General features: G+C 37.1%; 1 protein-coding gene across 4 annotated transcripts in view; it reads left to right on the forward strand.

The window, feature by feature from the left end:
* Positions 1 to 13,713, forward strand: part of ATRNL1 (attractin like 1) — a 743,508-nt gene that overhangs the window by 277,934 nt on the left and 451,861 nt on the right. For 3 of the 4 annotated variants that reach the window (XM_004374869.2, XM_023729981.1, XM_023729982.1), the window contains exon 26: positions 7,208 to 7,286. In XM_004374869.2, the coding sequence (XP_004374926.1) occupies positions 7,208 to 7,286 (79 nt within the window). Of the gene's footprint in view, positions 1 to 3,148; positions 3,197 to 7,207; positions 7,287 to 13,713 lie in introns of those variants that run through there. The other variant, XM_023729983.1, reaches the window with a different exon arrangement.

The raw sequence follows: 13,713 nt of genomic DNA on the forward strand, positions 1-13,713 counted from the left end.
AGTTATTTTTCTCGTTTATTGATGGTAGATTTGTTTGTTTCATCCCTTTTTTAAAAAATTTGTCTATGTCTGAGCAGGTGGGCTGTGTGTTGTTTGTTGTTTGCTCGTCTGTGGGCACAATACTTTTCACCTCCTTCTCCAACTGGTAGGGTCAGTCACTCAGATATAGTACGGCAGGCAGATCTAGCTGAAGAGGAATTACTGGGACGGGTTGTTTGTGGCACTTACTACAGCCATCAGGGTGGGTCAGTAATCAGTGCAGGGCAGGTTCCAGTAGGCTGTGCCTGTGCTGCGTGGTGCTGTGATGTTAAGCGCATAGTGCAGGTAGGCAGGCTGTAGTGGGGAGATTGTTATGTGTCGAGCTAAGATGGATATGGGAGAGAGGAGAGAGGAACAGGAGCCCAAAACATACAAACAAACAAAAAAGAATGCTAGGATGGCTTGCCATTTGAGTGGAGTGATGAGAGACTATGAAATGGAGAAAAACAAAAAGGGAAAGAGGAAGAAAAGAAAAGAAAAGAAAAGAGTGAATAAATAAAAATCAGAAAGGGAAAAGAACAGCAAATTTCCCAGTGATCCCACCAGTGTGGCTATGAGGTCTGGGGAAGTTGTTCTCAGGTGTTGCAGTACACCCCCTGGCTAGAAGGTGTAGAGGTATACGATGCCAGATATTCAGGGAACAGAAAGAGAAGGAAGATATAGAGAGACGAGAAACTGCGTAATGAAAAAGGGAAAAAGAGGGAAAAGAAAATTAAAAAACAAATTAAACAAATTAAAAAAAAAAAGAACAAGAAAAGCCCCCAAAAATCAGAAAAAAAAACAAAAACAAACAAAAAACGAAATGCGCTCAGGAATCTCTCTGCACTTCTGTGCAAGCTGAAGGGGTATGTTCCCAGCCACGCAGCACCGCCTGGCCAGAACATGCTCCCAACTCAAGAAAAGGAAAAGAAAAGAAACAAACAATTCAAAAGAAACAAACGAAGAAAAGCCCCCAGGATCCCACCAGCGCGGCAGCCCAGACCGGAAAGCAGTCCACACTCGAACAGAGCTCCGCAGCCCCTCAGGAAGAAGCAAAGATGGAACACGGAGCCAGGTATTTGAGCGAAAGGAGGGGGAGGTGGTGAGAGGTAAGGAAGAAATCAAAAGAAGTGGAAAAAAAAGCAATACCAGCAGCCAACAAATGGCACTCGGAGAGCCAGCTAGTGCTGGCTTGTGGAATCCAAGGAACTGGTGCTTCCCGGACAAGAGACTGTGTCCGCGGGAAGCAGAGGAGGCTGAGTGTGGGTGAAGAAGGGTAGGGGGTGGGAAAGCGTATATCACAAATTACCAGATCTCCGCAGCCCCTCAGGGTGAAGCAAAGATGGTGCACAGAACCAGGTATTTGAGCGAAAGGAGGGGGAGGTGGTGAGAGTTAAGGAAGAAATCAAAAGAAGTGGAAAATAGCAACAGTAGCAGCCAACAAATGGCACTCAGAGAGCCGCCCCTTTTGGATGGGTGGAATCCAAGCAGCCAGTGCTTCCTGGACAAGAGAATGTGGCCGCGGGAAGCAGAGGAGGCTGAGTGCGTTGAAGAAGGGTGCGGGGTGGGAAAGCATATATCGCAAATTACGGGTTGTTTTGTCTCCCGCTGGAAGCTCCGTGAAGCTGATTTCTTGTACCGCCTGTTTGCTGGTCTCTGATATGAGTCCAAGATGGTGGATCCATGCTGCGTTAGCTGATAGGTGACCTCTGCATGAATCTCTCCTTGCTGTCCGTTCTCTGTCAGTTTTCTCACTCCATTTGGTGCTTGGCTGAGTTCTTTATCTCTTCATTTGATGTTTTAGGGTTTCAGGATTGTTGTATTCTCTGTTCGGCTTAGCTTTTCGGATCTTTGCTGTGGAGGGACGGTGTGGTGCTTCTGCCTAGAGCGCCATTTTGCCGGAAGTCCAGTAATTCTTGCTTAACAACCCTCCAAGCAGTTTTACCAACTTATGTTATGAACGTACTGTTTCCTTACTTCCCACCAACTGGGATTTATTGATTTTCCATCTTTGTCAATCTGATAACTGAAGTAATTTTTTCTTTATAATATACACAGTTTTGTTGCATTTATAAGTTAGTTGTTTATTTTGTTAACATTTTAGTTGTTAAGGAAAAAGTGGTAGGAAGGTATTTTTATAAACCATTGAAAGATATTTTCTGGAATAGCAGTTATTTGGAGGTAAGTTACTTTTAAAAATGTCTCTGTTTCAGCACAATTCCCTAGTTTATAACATTTTTTCAGTGAAATAAAAGATTAATATTCTTATACAGTTATAAAATATATATTTAAGACATGATGTTTATGATCAGTTAACTTTAAATTGCTTTAAACTAGTGACAGTGTTATCTCTTGTTGCGTTTGGCGAACTAGATTACCACTAGAGAGTACTGCATTGTCACTAGAAACCTGCTTTAGAATATAACCTTATACTACACTGTGTTAGTTCTATTCAATTCTTTTTAATTTCCCCTCAGTGAGAATACCTAATGAGTTCCATGTTTTTTCATATTAAGAAATGTTTCAATAATGATCATTTTATGAAGGTTAAAAAGAAATTATTGAAATATCTCTCCCTAAGTTCCTGTGTGTCTCTTTTTTTATCTCTGTTGCTCATATACTGCTTTTTTATCCTTTTTTTTTTGTTTCCATTGGGAGGAGTATACTGAGGGGTGTTGAACCTTTCTAATCTTCTGGCAGTATTATCATATAGCGTAATTAAAAAGGAAAAGAAAAGGCTCGATTATTATCTCCACCCCTGCCAAAAAAGAAACTATACCAAGGAGCAACAAAAGCTATTGTATAATTATAACAAAAAAGAGAACTTGAACGAAAGCAGCAAAAACATGTTTTTCTTTTTGTCAAAATTGCTACAATATCAGATTAAAGGATGCTAATATTTGATGCTGCCCCTTTAAGACCTTTGGCTTAAGAAATCTATTAAGGAAAAGATAACTGGAACAGATAAACCAAGATATCTCAGTGATTTAATATAATAAAAGTTTATTTATCACTCATATAAAGCACAGTGGGCAGAAGGGAGCCTGTGGAAGGGACAGGGGGGTATGAAGTTCATTGCTTCATAGTTGTTGAAAGAATTCAGGCTGATGGAAATCTTGCTATCCTCCAGGATTACAGAACTTTCAGCTGATTTTCTAGTGGACACCAAAGGGTGAATGTAAGTTTTCAGCTATATTAAATTAATAACCAAGAAACCAAACCCATTGCCATCGAGTCAGTTCTGACTAACAGCGACCCTACAGGACAGAGTAGAACTGCCCCATAGGGTTTCCAAGGAGCAGCTGGTGGATTCAAACCCCTGACCTCTTGGTTAGCAGCCAAGCTCTTAACCACTACGCCTCCAGGGCTCCAGATGAATAAGCATTTTTTTCTCCTTCTCTTCCCCTCCCTTCTCATCTCCTTTTCTTCCCTTCCTTTTTTCCTCCCTCCCTCCCTCCCTCCTTCCTTTTGCTTTTTAATGAAGCAAATATAATGAGCTTCTTTTTGTTTTTATGTACATTTTTTAAAAAGAACTGTATCTTGTATGCAATGTAATTGTAAAAACGACATGGGGGCGGTGTCTGACCTCCTCTAACTCCAGAAGGGGGACGGAGAATCAAGATCAACAGCCCAAGGCTGATTCCTGTAGGTGAAGGTCATACATGCCCCCTTTGTCCACCATATTTACCATTTCAGACACCAGCCATCCCTCCCACGGCACTCTGTACTTCTCTGCTGGGTTCAATAATTCATTGCAATGGCCACACTGAACTCATAGACCATACGCATGATTATGGGGTTTACTAGGGAAGTAACAGGCTACAATTCAGGCTCAAGAACACTCAAGGATACAATTCTTCCATCAGGACAGCCTCTTCCCAGCCGTACTTGCAGGCACACCTTTCTCTGGCCCTACGCCTCTGCCCAAAGGCACTCAGCTTTCTCTCTTGCGGGCTGGGAAGCCCTCCGTGCCATCTCCTGCTGTGGGGTCTCTGCTGCCGGGTCTCTGCTGCTGCTTCTTGCCGCCTTTAGTGTTACAGTTCTCTCTCTCTCTCTGTCTCCTGCTTCCAGAAGCTTCTCAGTGTGGAGATCCCGGGTCCAAGGGACTCGCTGGCTTTTCTTCCTTGTTGGTGGTGGTATTTTGTCTCTCCTGCCTATGGGGTGGCTTACCTCAAGCCCAGCGGGATGGCAAAACTAAACAATCCCCTTGGTGGGCCACAATTACCCTGTCACATAGTCCCGCCCAATCACTTGGGTGGAAGTTATAAGACCATGACTAGAAAGGCCACACAGAAGTGATCCATCACACCACAGCAATTTATTACAAACCAAGGACTGTTATAAAGAATTACCTTGATACAGAAGTAGCCCTGGTGGCACAGTTGTTAAGTGCTCAGCTGCTAACCAAAAGGTTGGCAGTTTGAACCCACCAGCCACTCCATAGGAGAAAGATGTGGCAGTCTATTTTTGTAAAGATTACAGCCTTGGAAACCGTGTGGAGCAGTTCTATCCTGTCCTGTAGGGTTGCTATGAGTTGGGATTGACTCTACAGCAATGGGTTTGGTTTTGGGTTTTTACCTTGATATAAGGATAAATGATTACTTACTTTCTAAATGACCTTCCTTGGGCAAATTCTTTAATCTGTTATGGGATTCAATTTCACCATCTTAAAAAAAAAAAAAATTGGCCCCAGTAAGGCATTTAATATTATAAAAAAATTTTAAGCTATTAAAATCAATTAACCAATTCCATTCATTTAGCCAAAGTTTATTGACAACTATATGCCAGCTACTGAGCTATACCCTATTTTTATGCAAATAATGCACACCTTCTATGTTTGCCAACCATGCCCTCCCACCATGAGGTATTTTAGTAAGCACCGCTTTATTAAAATACCTCGAGGAGGGAGGGTGTGGCTGGCAAACAAACATAGAAGGTGCACATTATTTGTGTAAAACTACAGTATTTGGTTGGATTATTTTTAGTGCTGGATCAAATATAGTATGATAGTCTTTACTTTGATATTTTCATTTAAAATTCAGCTTCTACATGTTAAGTATTCTCTTAAATTGTCTATCAGTTTTATCATCCAATTTGTTAACATTATCACCATTTTTCTTTATTTTTAGTGCTACCAAAAAACCCAAAACTCAACCCATTGCCGTATAGTTGATTCTGACTCATAGCAACCCTGTAGGATGAGTAAAATTGCCCCAAAGGGTTTCCAGGACTGTAATCTTTACGAAAGCAGACTGCCACATCTTTCTCCCATGGAGCACCTGCGGGGTTCGAACCACTGACCTTTTGATTATCAACAGAGCCCTTAACCACTGTACCACCAGGGCTTCTTTTTAAGTGCTAACCTAGTAGGAATCAGCATAGAAAGCATTTGCTATAAACTCCTAAATTATATCTTATCTTCTCAAAGAAGGTGAAATTTTATGAAAAACGCAAATTTTTATACTGGCCTTCTGCATCAGTGTCAAAGTTATGCTTTTCACTTAAATCATAAAATTTAGATTAGGGAGAATTTTAGCTCCTGATGGAGAAGTTCAACTACTCGCTAGTCTTTGCCGTCTCAAGCTGAATCTTTATCATGTAACTTTTTGGGGGGTGAAATATTGTGAACTGCCAGGTCATCAAATAAAAATATATTTTGGTATTTAAATTGTATTTAATTGTTAAATACAAATGAATTTTGGTATAAGTACTGTTAGAGACTACTATAGATATTCTAAAAGAAACAGTGGACAAGATTTTGTGTCTGACTGATACAGCTGAATGTACTTTTTACATTTTAATTGAAAAAATAATGGTAAAAAAAGAAGTTGAAGAAAGGAGAGAACTTGCAACTTACTACTTTTGTAACTTAGACAATTTTCTTAAACTCCTCATGACTCAGCTTTGTCATCTGTTAAATGAGTATATAACTCTATAAACAATATAACATGTGCGAATGTAATAATTAAAGACATAATGCATGTTAAACACTTAGCATAGTTCTTGGTACATATTCAATAGATGTTAATTGTTTTATGATTATGAATATTATTAAAGAATTCAGTTTGGACATGGCAACTTTGAGGTGATATTTGTATCTCTTATGTTACAATTCCAAAGGTTTGATGGTAGGACTGAAATTCAAATAAATGATCCTCAGACTATATCTGAAGTATCAATTCTCAGTGACATATTTTAACAGTTACATTATTAACTGAGTATAATAATAGAATGGTAACCATTATGGTAATATTTCAGACTACAACAGGACTTCTTAATCTCTCTACTTTTGACATTTTGGGCTGGAAAATTATTATTTTTTGTGCAGGGTGGCCTGTGTGTGGTAGGATGTTTAACAGCATTTCACTGGATGCCCACGGGGTTTTGACAACCAAAAATGTCTCCAGACACTGCCAATGTCCTCTGTGGGGCAAAAACCCTCCTGACTGAGACCCACTGAACTTGAAGGAATCAAGTAGTCTTCTTTAAATATATAAAGAAGTTCTAGTATATAGAAGCAGGAATAGACTGATTCAGTGTAACCCACTGAATTGATAAAAGTTAGACAGACACCTTAATAAAAGGACATTTTCATAGTTTCAGCTTGCCAAAAAGAGAATGCACTGGCTTGTGAGCCAGTAACTTTTCAGCTGCTATGGGTATTTAATTAGGGGCTGGATCACTATCAGAGTTGTGCTGGGAATTTCTTTCCTGAGATGGAGTTTGAACTAACTAATCTCTTAGTCACCTTTTAATGATTGGATTGCTCTCATTTTGACAGTTCGAAACTTACAGATTTGGAAATCATTCCAATTGAGGTCAGAATTGAAGGGCATGAAAATAATTGGGCAGTCTCTTTGTGAGAGACGAGCGTAGTGCTGTGAACTGAGTTTTAAGGAATGTGCATAATTTAAAAGAGGGAAACTAGACTGTAACCTGCCTTTATTTACCGTGTAGCGGATCACTGTAATATACAGCAAGGAAGATCAATAAATTCTTTTTCTTCTTGTATACTTTGATTTGAGAGAGAATTTTAAACTTTGCAAATTTATATTTTTATGCTTGAATGATTTACTGAGACAAAGTGATAACTTCTATATCTTTTCTAATCATCCACTTATTCTTTTATTATTTCAATACATATTTCGAATATTTTTTGAGCCAAAACTACTTGCGTTTTATTTTCCAGTTGTTTTTTATCCCTATTACTGGTGGCTGCTGTGGTATGGAAGATCAAACAAACTTGTTGGGCTTCTCGACGGAGAGAGGTATCAGTAATATTATTTAATCTTTTTTGTTTAAAAGATCGAGCAAACATAGGGATCTCTATTACTTAATCAAGAAGTGCCTTTCCAAAACTGATTTTCAAATCAATTTTATTCATCAGGATTGAACAAAGCAATCTAGTATTTCTTTAAGCTTTAGAACAAACTTTACCACTGTCATTTTAAGTCAGTATCTATAGGAGTGTTGGTTAATTGCAGTTTTTTTTTTAATAATATGAGAGTTTTTGATAAATACAAATATTAATTGTTGATCAAATAATTTGTAATCTGTTTCTCACTTGAGTATTTAGTTATGCTAAAAATGTAATTTATTTTTAAAGTATTTTGCTGCAATTTTAAAGAAAATTTTGACTGATATTCATTTGTGCTTTTAGAAAAAGTGTGTTGTCTCCCAGAAATTCATTAAAACATTCACTTTTTTGGTATTCAAATATTTTTTGTTTCTTTATTATCTGAAAATTCAAGTATGTTTGAAGAACACCTTAAATTGATACATTTCTGTATCAGAATTAATCATAAATGTTTCTTGTACTTCTAAAATCCATACAACAGTATCCACAAAACAACACTTGATGATATACATATATTAAATGAATGTAGTTTGTAAACTTTGTATGTTAGTTAACTGAAAGGAACAAAGAAATATAATAATTGAGGAGCATAATTATGCAGTATATTTATTATTATATATCTCATATAATGAAAAAAGTAAGTTTTGGTTGTTAAACTTACTGGTATTCTATTTGCTGCTACATTTTATGGTATATTTTTATATAAACATAAAACAGTGATGTAATTGCTTGCCTTTCTTTAATTCTCATATAAAAAGATTATTTTTTAAGATATTTTAAAACAATCTAGTTTAAAGGTGTAGAATCAGTGACTGACATGAATTCTCAGTTCTTCTCCCATTTATTTTCTAACACCCATAAAAGCTTAGTGCCTACCTATAATATATTTGTGAGCTTGAGTTTATCCCCAAATAAATCATTCTGCTTATTCCTGTCTCTCTGGCCAGTGCAACATCAATGAGAATTTACCTGGTTTGGCCCTATGACGAAAAGTAGTGTAACTGAAAGGAGCTTATTAAATATAAATACATAATATTTGGCAAGGAGTAGAATTCTGTATAAACAGTCTTCTAGGCATTTTAGACCATCTATTATGGCAAAATTATCAATTCAGGAGAGACAGAAACAATTGGTAACCAGGTAGTGTTATGGCCTTCCAAAATGGAATAGAACAAGTGACACTTTATGTCTCTAACCAATAGAAAAAATTTCAGGATCAATCAGGGAGCTCAATTCCCACTGGATTTATATTAGCAGAGTTTAAATATCTGATTTATAAAGATTATAAAATACAACTCTATAGATACAGTATTGTCGAAAGATCAGTGAACAATTATGCCATTAATTGGCATTTACTAAGGGTAAGTGGTCTGGTAGAATGTCCTTACCTCTAAAAAGAAAGGGTTTTACTGTATAACTAATTCCCAAATTGGGGTCCATAGAGCCCTAGGAATGTCTACATACAGTAACTAGAATTTATTAACAGTATTTAATATTTTAAAAAACTAATGCAAACAATTAATTTACCTCTAAACCTTCCATACTTCTCAAAATGAAAAATTGTTTTTGGTTAATATTATATCACCTAGTGTAATAATGCTGTTTATTGCATATTAATCAGAAACTCTGGCAAGCTGATGTTACTGCATTATACTTTGTATACTTTGTAAATATACAAAGATGAATTTATCTGTAATAATGCAATTTAATGGAAGTCAAAGTCTTTCAAAATATGTGGGGTTCATGGAGAGGATGAGGGAGAAATAGTAAGGGGAAACTAGATGAGGGACCACTGTGCCAGTTCTAATCTGTGCTTCTAAATATGACTATACTCCCTTGATATTCTCTCAATATAATGCTCTTCTTTCCAAAACCCATTTAGGTACTGATTCTTTCTGTTCAAAAACATAATAGTGTTTGCATTTAATTTTCTTCCTCTACTGAAATAAAAAATCATTTCTATCTTATTGAGAAGTAATGTCATGTTACAATATCATATGTTAAAAATATTTCGAGAAATTATCTCAAATCTAATTTTATTAAAAATTTTTAAATGCTAGACCCTAAATGTTTTAGAAATCGTTTGTATATTGATGTTCAAATTAAAGATCATATTGTCTTTGATGACCACTGTTGTTGTTACGTCGTTAGGCACCGTTGAGTTGGTTCCCACTCACACTGACCCTATGTACAACAGAACGAAACACTGCCTGGTCTTGAGCCATCCTCACAATCATTGCTATGTTTGAGCCCACTGTTGCAGCCACTGTGCCCATCCATCTTATTGGGGATCTTCCTTTTCCACTGACCCTCTACTTTACAGCAGCTAACAACAACAACTACTACTTTACTAAGCATGATGGGACTGGTTGCTCCTAATAACATGTCCGATGTATGTGAGACGAGGTCTCACCATCCTCACTTCTAAGGAACATTTTGGCTGTACTTCTTCCAAGACATATTTGTTCACTCTTCTGGTAGTCCATGGTGTGTTCAGTATTCCTTGCCAACACCATAACTCAAAGGCATCGATTCTTCTTCGGTCTTCCTTATTCATTGTCCAGCTTTCACATGCATATGCGGTGATTGAAAATACCACAGCTTGGGTCAGGCGCACCTTAGACCTCAAAGTGACGTCTTTGCTTTTTAATACTTCAAAGAGGTTTTTTGCAGCAGATTTGCCCAGTGCAATATGTCGTTTGATATCTTGACTGCTGCTTCCATGGGCGTTGATTGTGAATCCAAGTAAAATGAAATCCTTGACAACTTCAATACTTTCTCCGTTTATGATGATGTTGCTTAATTGGTCCAGTTGTGAGAATTTTTGTTTTCTTTATGTTGAGGTGTAATCTATACTGAAGGCTGTAGTCTTTGATCTTCATCAGTAAGTGCTTCAAGTCTTTTTTGCTTTCAGCAAGCAAAGTTGTGTCATCTGCATATCACAGGTTGTTAATGAGTCTTCCTCCCGTCTTGATGTTGTATTCTTCTTCACATAGTCCAGCTGCTTGGATTATTTGCTCAGCACACAGATTGAATAAGTATGGTGAAAGGATACAGTCCTGACACACACCTTTCCTGATTTTTAAACCATGCAGTATCCCCTTGTTCTGTTCAAATGACTGCCTCTTGGTCTATGTATAGGGGCCTCATGAGCACAATTAGGTGTTCAGGAATTCCCATTCTTAACAGTGTCATCTATAATTTGTTATAATCCTATAAATTGTTATAATCCACACAGTTGAATGCCTTTGGATAGTCAATAAAACACAGGCAAACATCTTTCTGGTATTCTCTGCTATCAACCAAGATCCATCTGACATCAGCAATGATATACTTTATTCCACGTACTCTTCTTAATCCAACTAGAATTTCTGGCAGTTCCCTGTCCGTGTACTGTTGCTATTGTTTTTGGATTATCTTCGGCAAAATTTTACTTGCATGTGATATTAATGATATTGTTTGGTAATTTCCACATTCCTTTGGATCATCTTCCTTTGAAATGGGTACAAATATGGATCTCTTCCAGTTGGTTGGCTAAGTAGCTGTCTTCCAAATTTCTTGACATAGACGAGTGAGCATTTCCAGCATTGCATCGGTTTGTTGAAACATCTCAGTTGGTATTCCATCAATTCCTGGAGGCTTTTTTTCCTCCAATGTCTTCAGTGCACCTTGGACTTCTTTCTTCAATACCATCTGTTCTTGATCATATGCTACCTCCTGAAATGGTTGAACGTCGATCAATTAATTTTGATACAGTGACTGTGTATTCCTTCTATCTTCTTTTGATGCTTCATGTGTCTTTCAATGTTTTGCCCATAGAATACCTCAAGATTGCAACTCATGGCTGGAATTTTTCTTCAGTTCTTTCAGCTTGAGAAATGCTGAGCGTGTTCTTCCCTTTTGGTTTTCTGTCTCATGTCTTTGCACATTTCATTATAATACTTTACTTTGCCTTCTCGAGCTGCCCTTTGAAATCTTCTGTTCAGCTCTTTTACTTTATCATTTCTTCCATTTGCTTTAGCTGCTCTATGTTCAAGAGCAAGTTTCAGAGTCTCTTCTGACATACATTTTGGTCTTTTCTTTTTCCTGTCTTTTTAGTGACCTTTTGCTTTCTTCATGTATGATGTTCTTGATGTCATCCCACAACTCATCTGGTCTTCGGTCATTAGTGTTCAATGCATTCAATCTATTCTTGAGACGGTTTGTAAATTCAGGTGGGATATACTCAAGGTCGTTCTTTGGCTCTTGTGGGCTTGTTTTAATTTTCTGCAGCTTCAGCTTGAACCTGCATATGAGCAATTGATGGTCTGTACTGCAGTCAGCCACTGGCCTTGTTCTGACTGAGGATATTGAGCGTCTGCATCATCTCTTTCCACAGATGTATTTGGTTTGATCCTATGTATTTCATCTGGTGAAGTCCATGTGTATAGTTGCCGTTTATGTTGTTGAAAAAGGTATTTCCAATGAATAGGTGGTTGGTCTTGCAAAATTCTATCGTATGATCTCCAGCATCGTTTCTATTACCAAAGCTGTCTATTCCAACTACTAGATCTTCTTCTTTGTTTCCAACTTTTGCATTCCAATCACCAGCAATTGTCAATGCTTATTGATTGCATGTTTGATCAATTTCAGACTGCAGAAGTTAGGGTAAAAGTCTTTAATTTTGCCATCTTTGGCGTTAGTGCTTGGTGCGTAAATTTGAATAATAGTCATATTAACTGGTCTTCCTTGTAGGTGTATGGATATTATCCTATCACTGACAGCACTGTACTTCAGGATATATCTTAAATGTTTTCTTGTTTTTTTTTTCTTTCAATGAATGTGATGCCCTTCGTCTTCAATTTATCATTCCTGGCATAGTAGACCGTATGATTGTTTGATTCAAAATGGCCAATACCAGTCCATTTCAGCTCACTAATGCCTAGGATATATATCTGCAAGCGTTCCATTTCATTTTTGACAACTTCCAATGTTTCTAGTTTCATACTTTGTACATTAAATGCTCCAATTATTAATGGATGTTTGAAGCTATTTCTTCTCATGTTGAGACATGACGCATTAGCAAATGAAGATCCTGAAAACTTTACTCCATCTGTGTGATTAAGATCGATTCTAGTTTGAGGAGGCAGCTCTTCCCCAGTCATATTTTGAGTGCCTTCCTACCTGAGGGGCTCATCTTCCAGCACTATACCAGACAATGTTCCGCTGCTATTCATAAGGTTTTTACTGGCCACTTTTTTTAGAAGGAAATTGCCAGGTCCTTTTACCTTGTCTGTCTTAGTCTGGAAATTCTACGAAACTTGTCCAGCATGGGTGACCCTACTGGTATTTGAAATACCAGTGGCATAACTTCCAGCATCACAGGAACATGCAGGCCACCACAGTACAACAAACTTACAGATGAGTGTTAGTGATGACTACTAAAGATCTATTATTAGATAATGATTTTTTATCTTGATTGTTTCTTGTTTTGGTTTTATGAGCCCCTAAAGATTTTTAACCAAACTAGCTGTAGTTTTTGTGATAATCCCATGAATACTTATATAGACTTTATGTGAGTAAAATGTGAGTAAATGTGACTTTTTATCTGATTTTCTCTTTATTCAGTTTTAACTATTAGGTTAACTGTAATATTCACAAAATAAAAATAGACCAGTACTTTTTCTTTTTGTGCATATTTTACCCTCTCTAAAACAAGAAATCAATGACTGTAAAGCTCAGAAGACACCTGTGATTAGTAGAATGACAATTTATCTGTAACAGTAAATGGAAATTATTTAAAGCATTCGTCTGTCTTGGTATTTCTTAATTTTATTACAGCAATTATACTAGTTACTTTTCTAAATATAAGGAATGTTTTAAAATGAAAAGAATCTTTGGACATTTTTAATATATTGTGTTAATTCAACCAGACATATTACTTTAAAAAAAAAAACTATTTGGAGATTTGGCTTCTCATAAACATAAACACACTTTTTTTGGCAAAATTTTAATATTAGAGACATATTATTAATGTTATAACTTCTATTTATTTATTTATTTTTATTGTTGTAATTAAATGAGGTTTACATTTCAAGTTAGCCTCCCATACAGAATTTCTTTTTTTTAACCATAGATTGTAATGAGACCCCAACTGCTCACCCCATTCTGCGACAACACACTCGTCCCCATCCGCCCCTGATTCCCCATGAACATTCAACCAGCTCCTAACTCTCTCTGCCTTCCCCTCTCACCTCTGGACAGAAGCCGCCCCTTTGGTCTCTTGTATCTACTTGTCTAAGAGGCACATTCTTCACAAGTATCACTTTATGTCCCACAGTCCAGTCCAATCCCTGTCT

Source organism: Trichechus manatus, unplaced genomic scaffold (genome assembly GCF_000243295.1).
Source record: "Trichechus manatus latirostris isolate Lorelei unplaced genomic scaffold, TriManLat1.0 scaffold00031, whole genome shotgun sequence".
Classification (NCBI taxonomy): domain Eukaryota; kingdom Metazoa; phylum Chordata; class Mammalia; order Sirenia; family Trichechidae; genus Trichechus; species Trichechus manatus.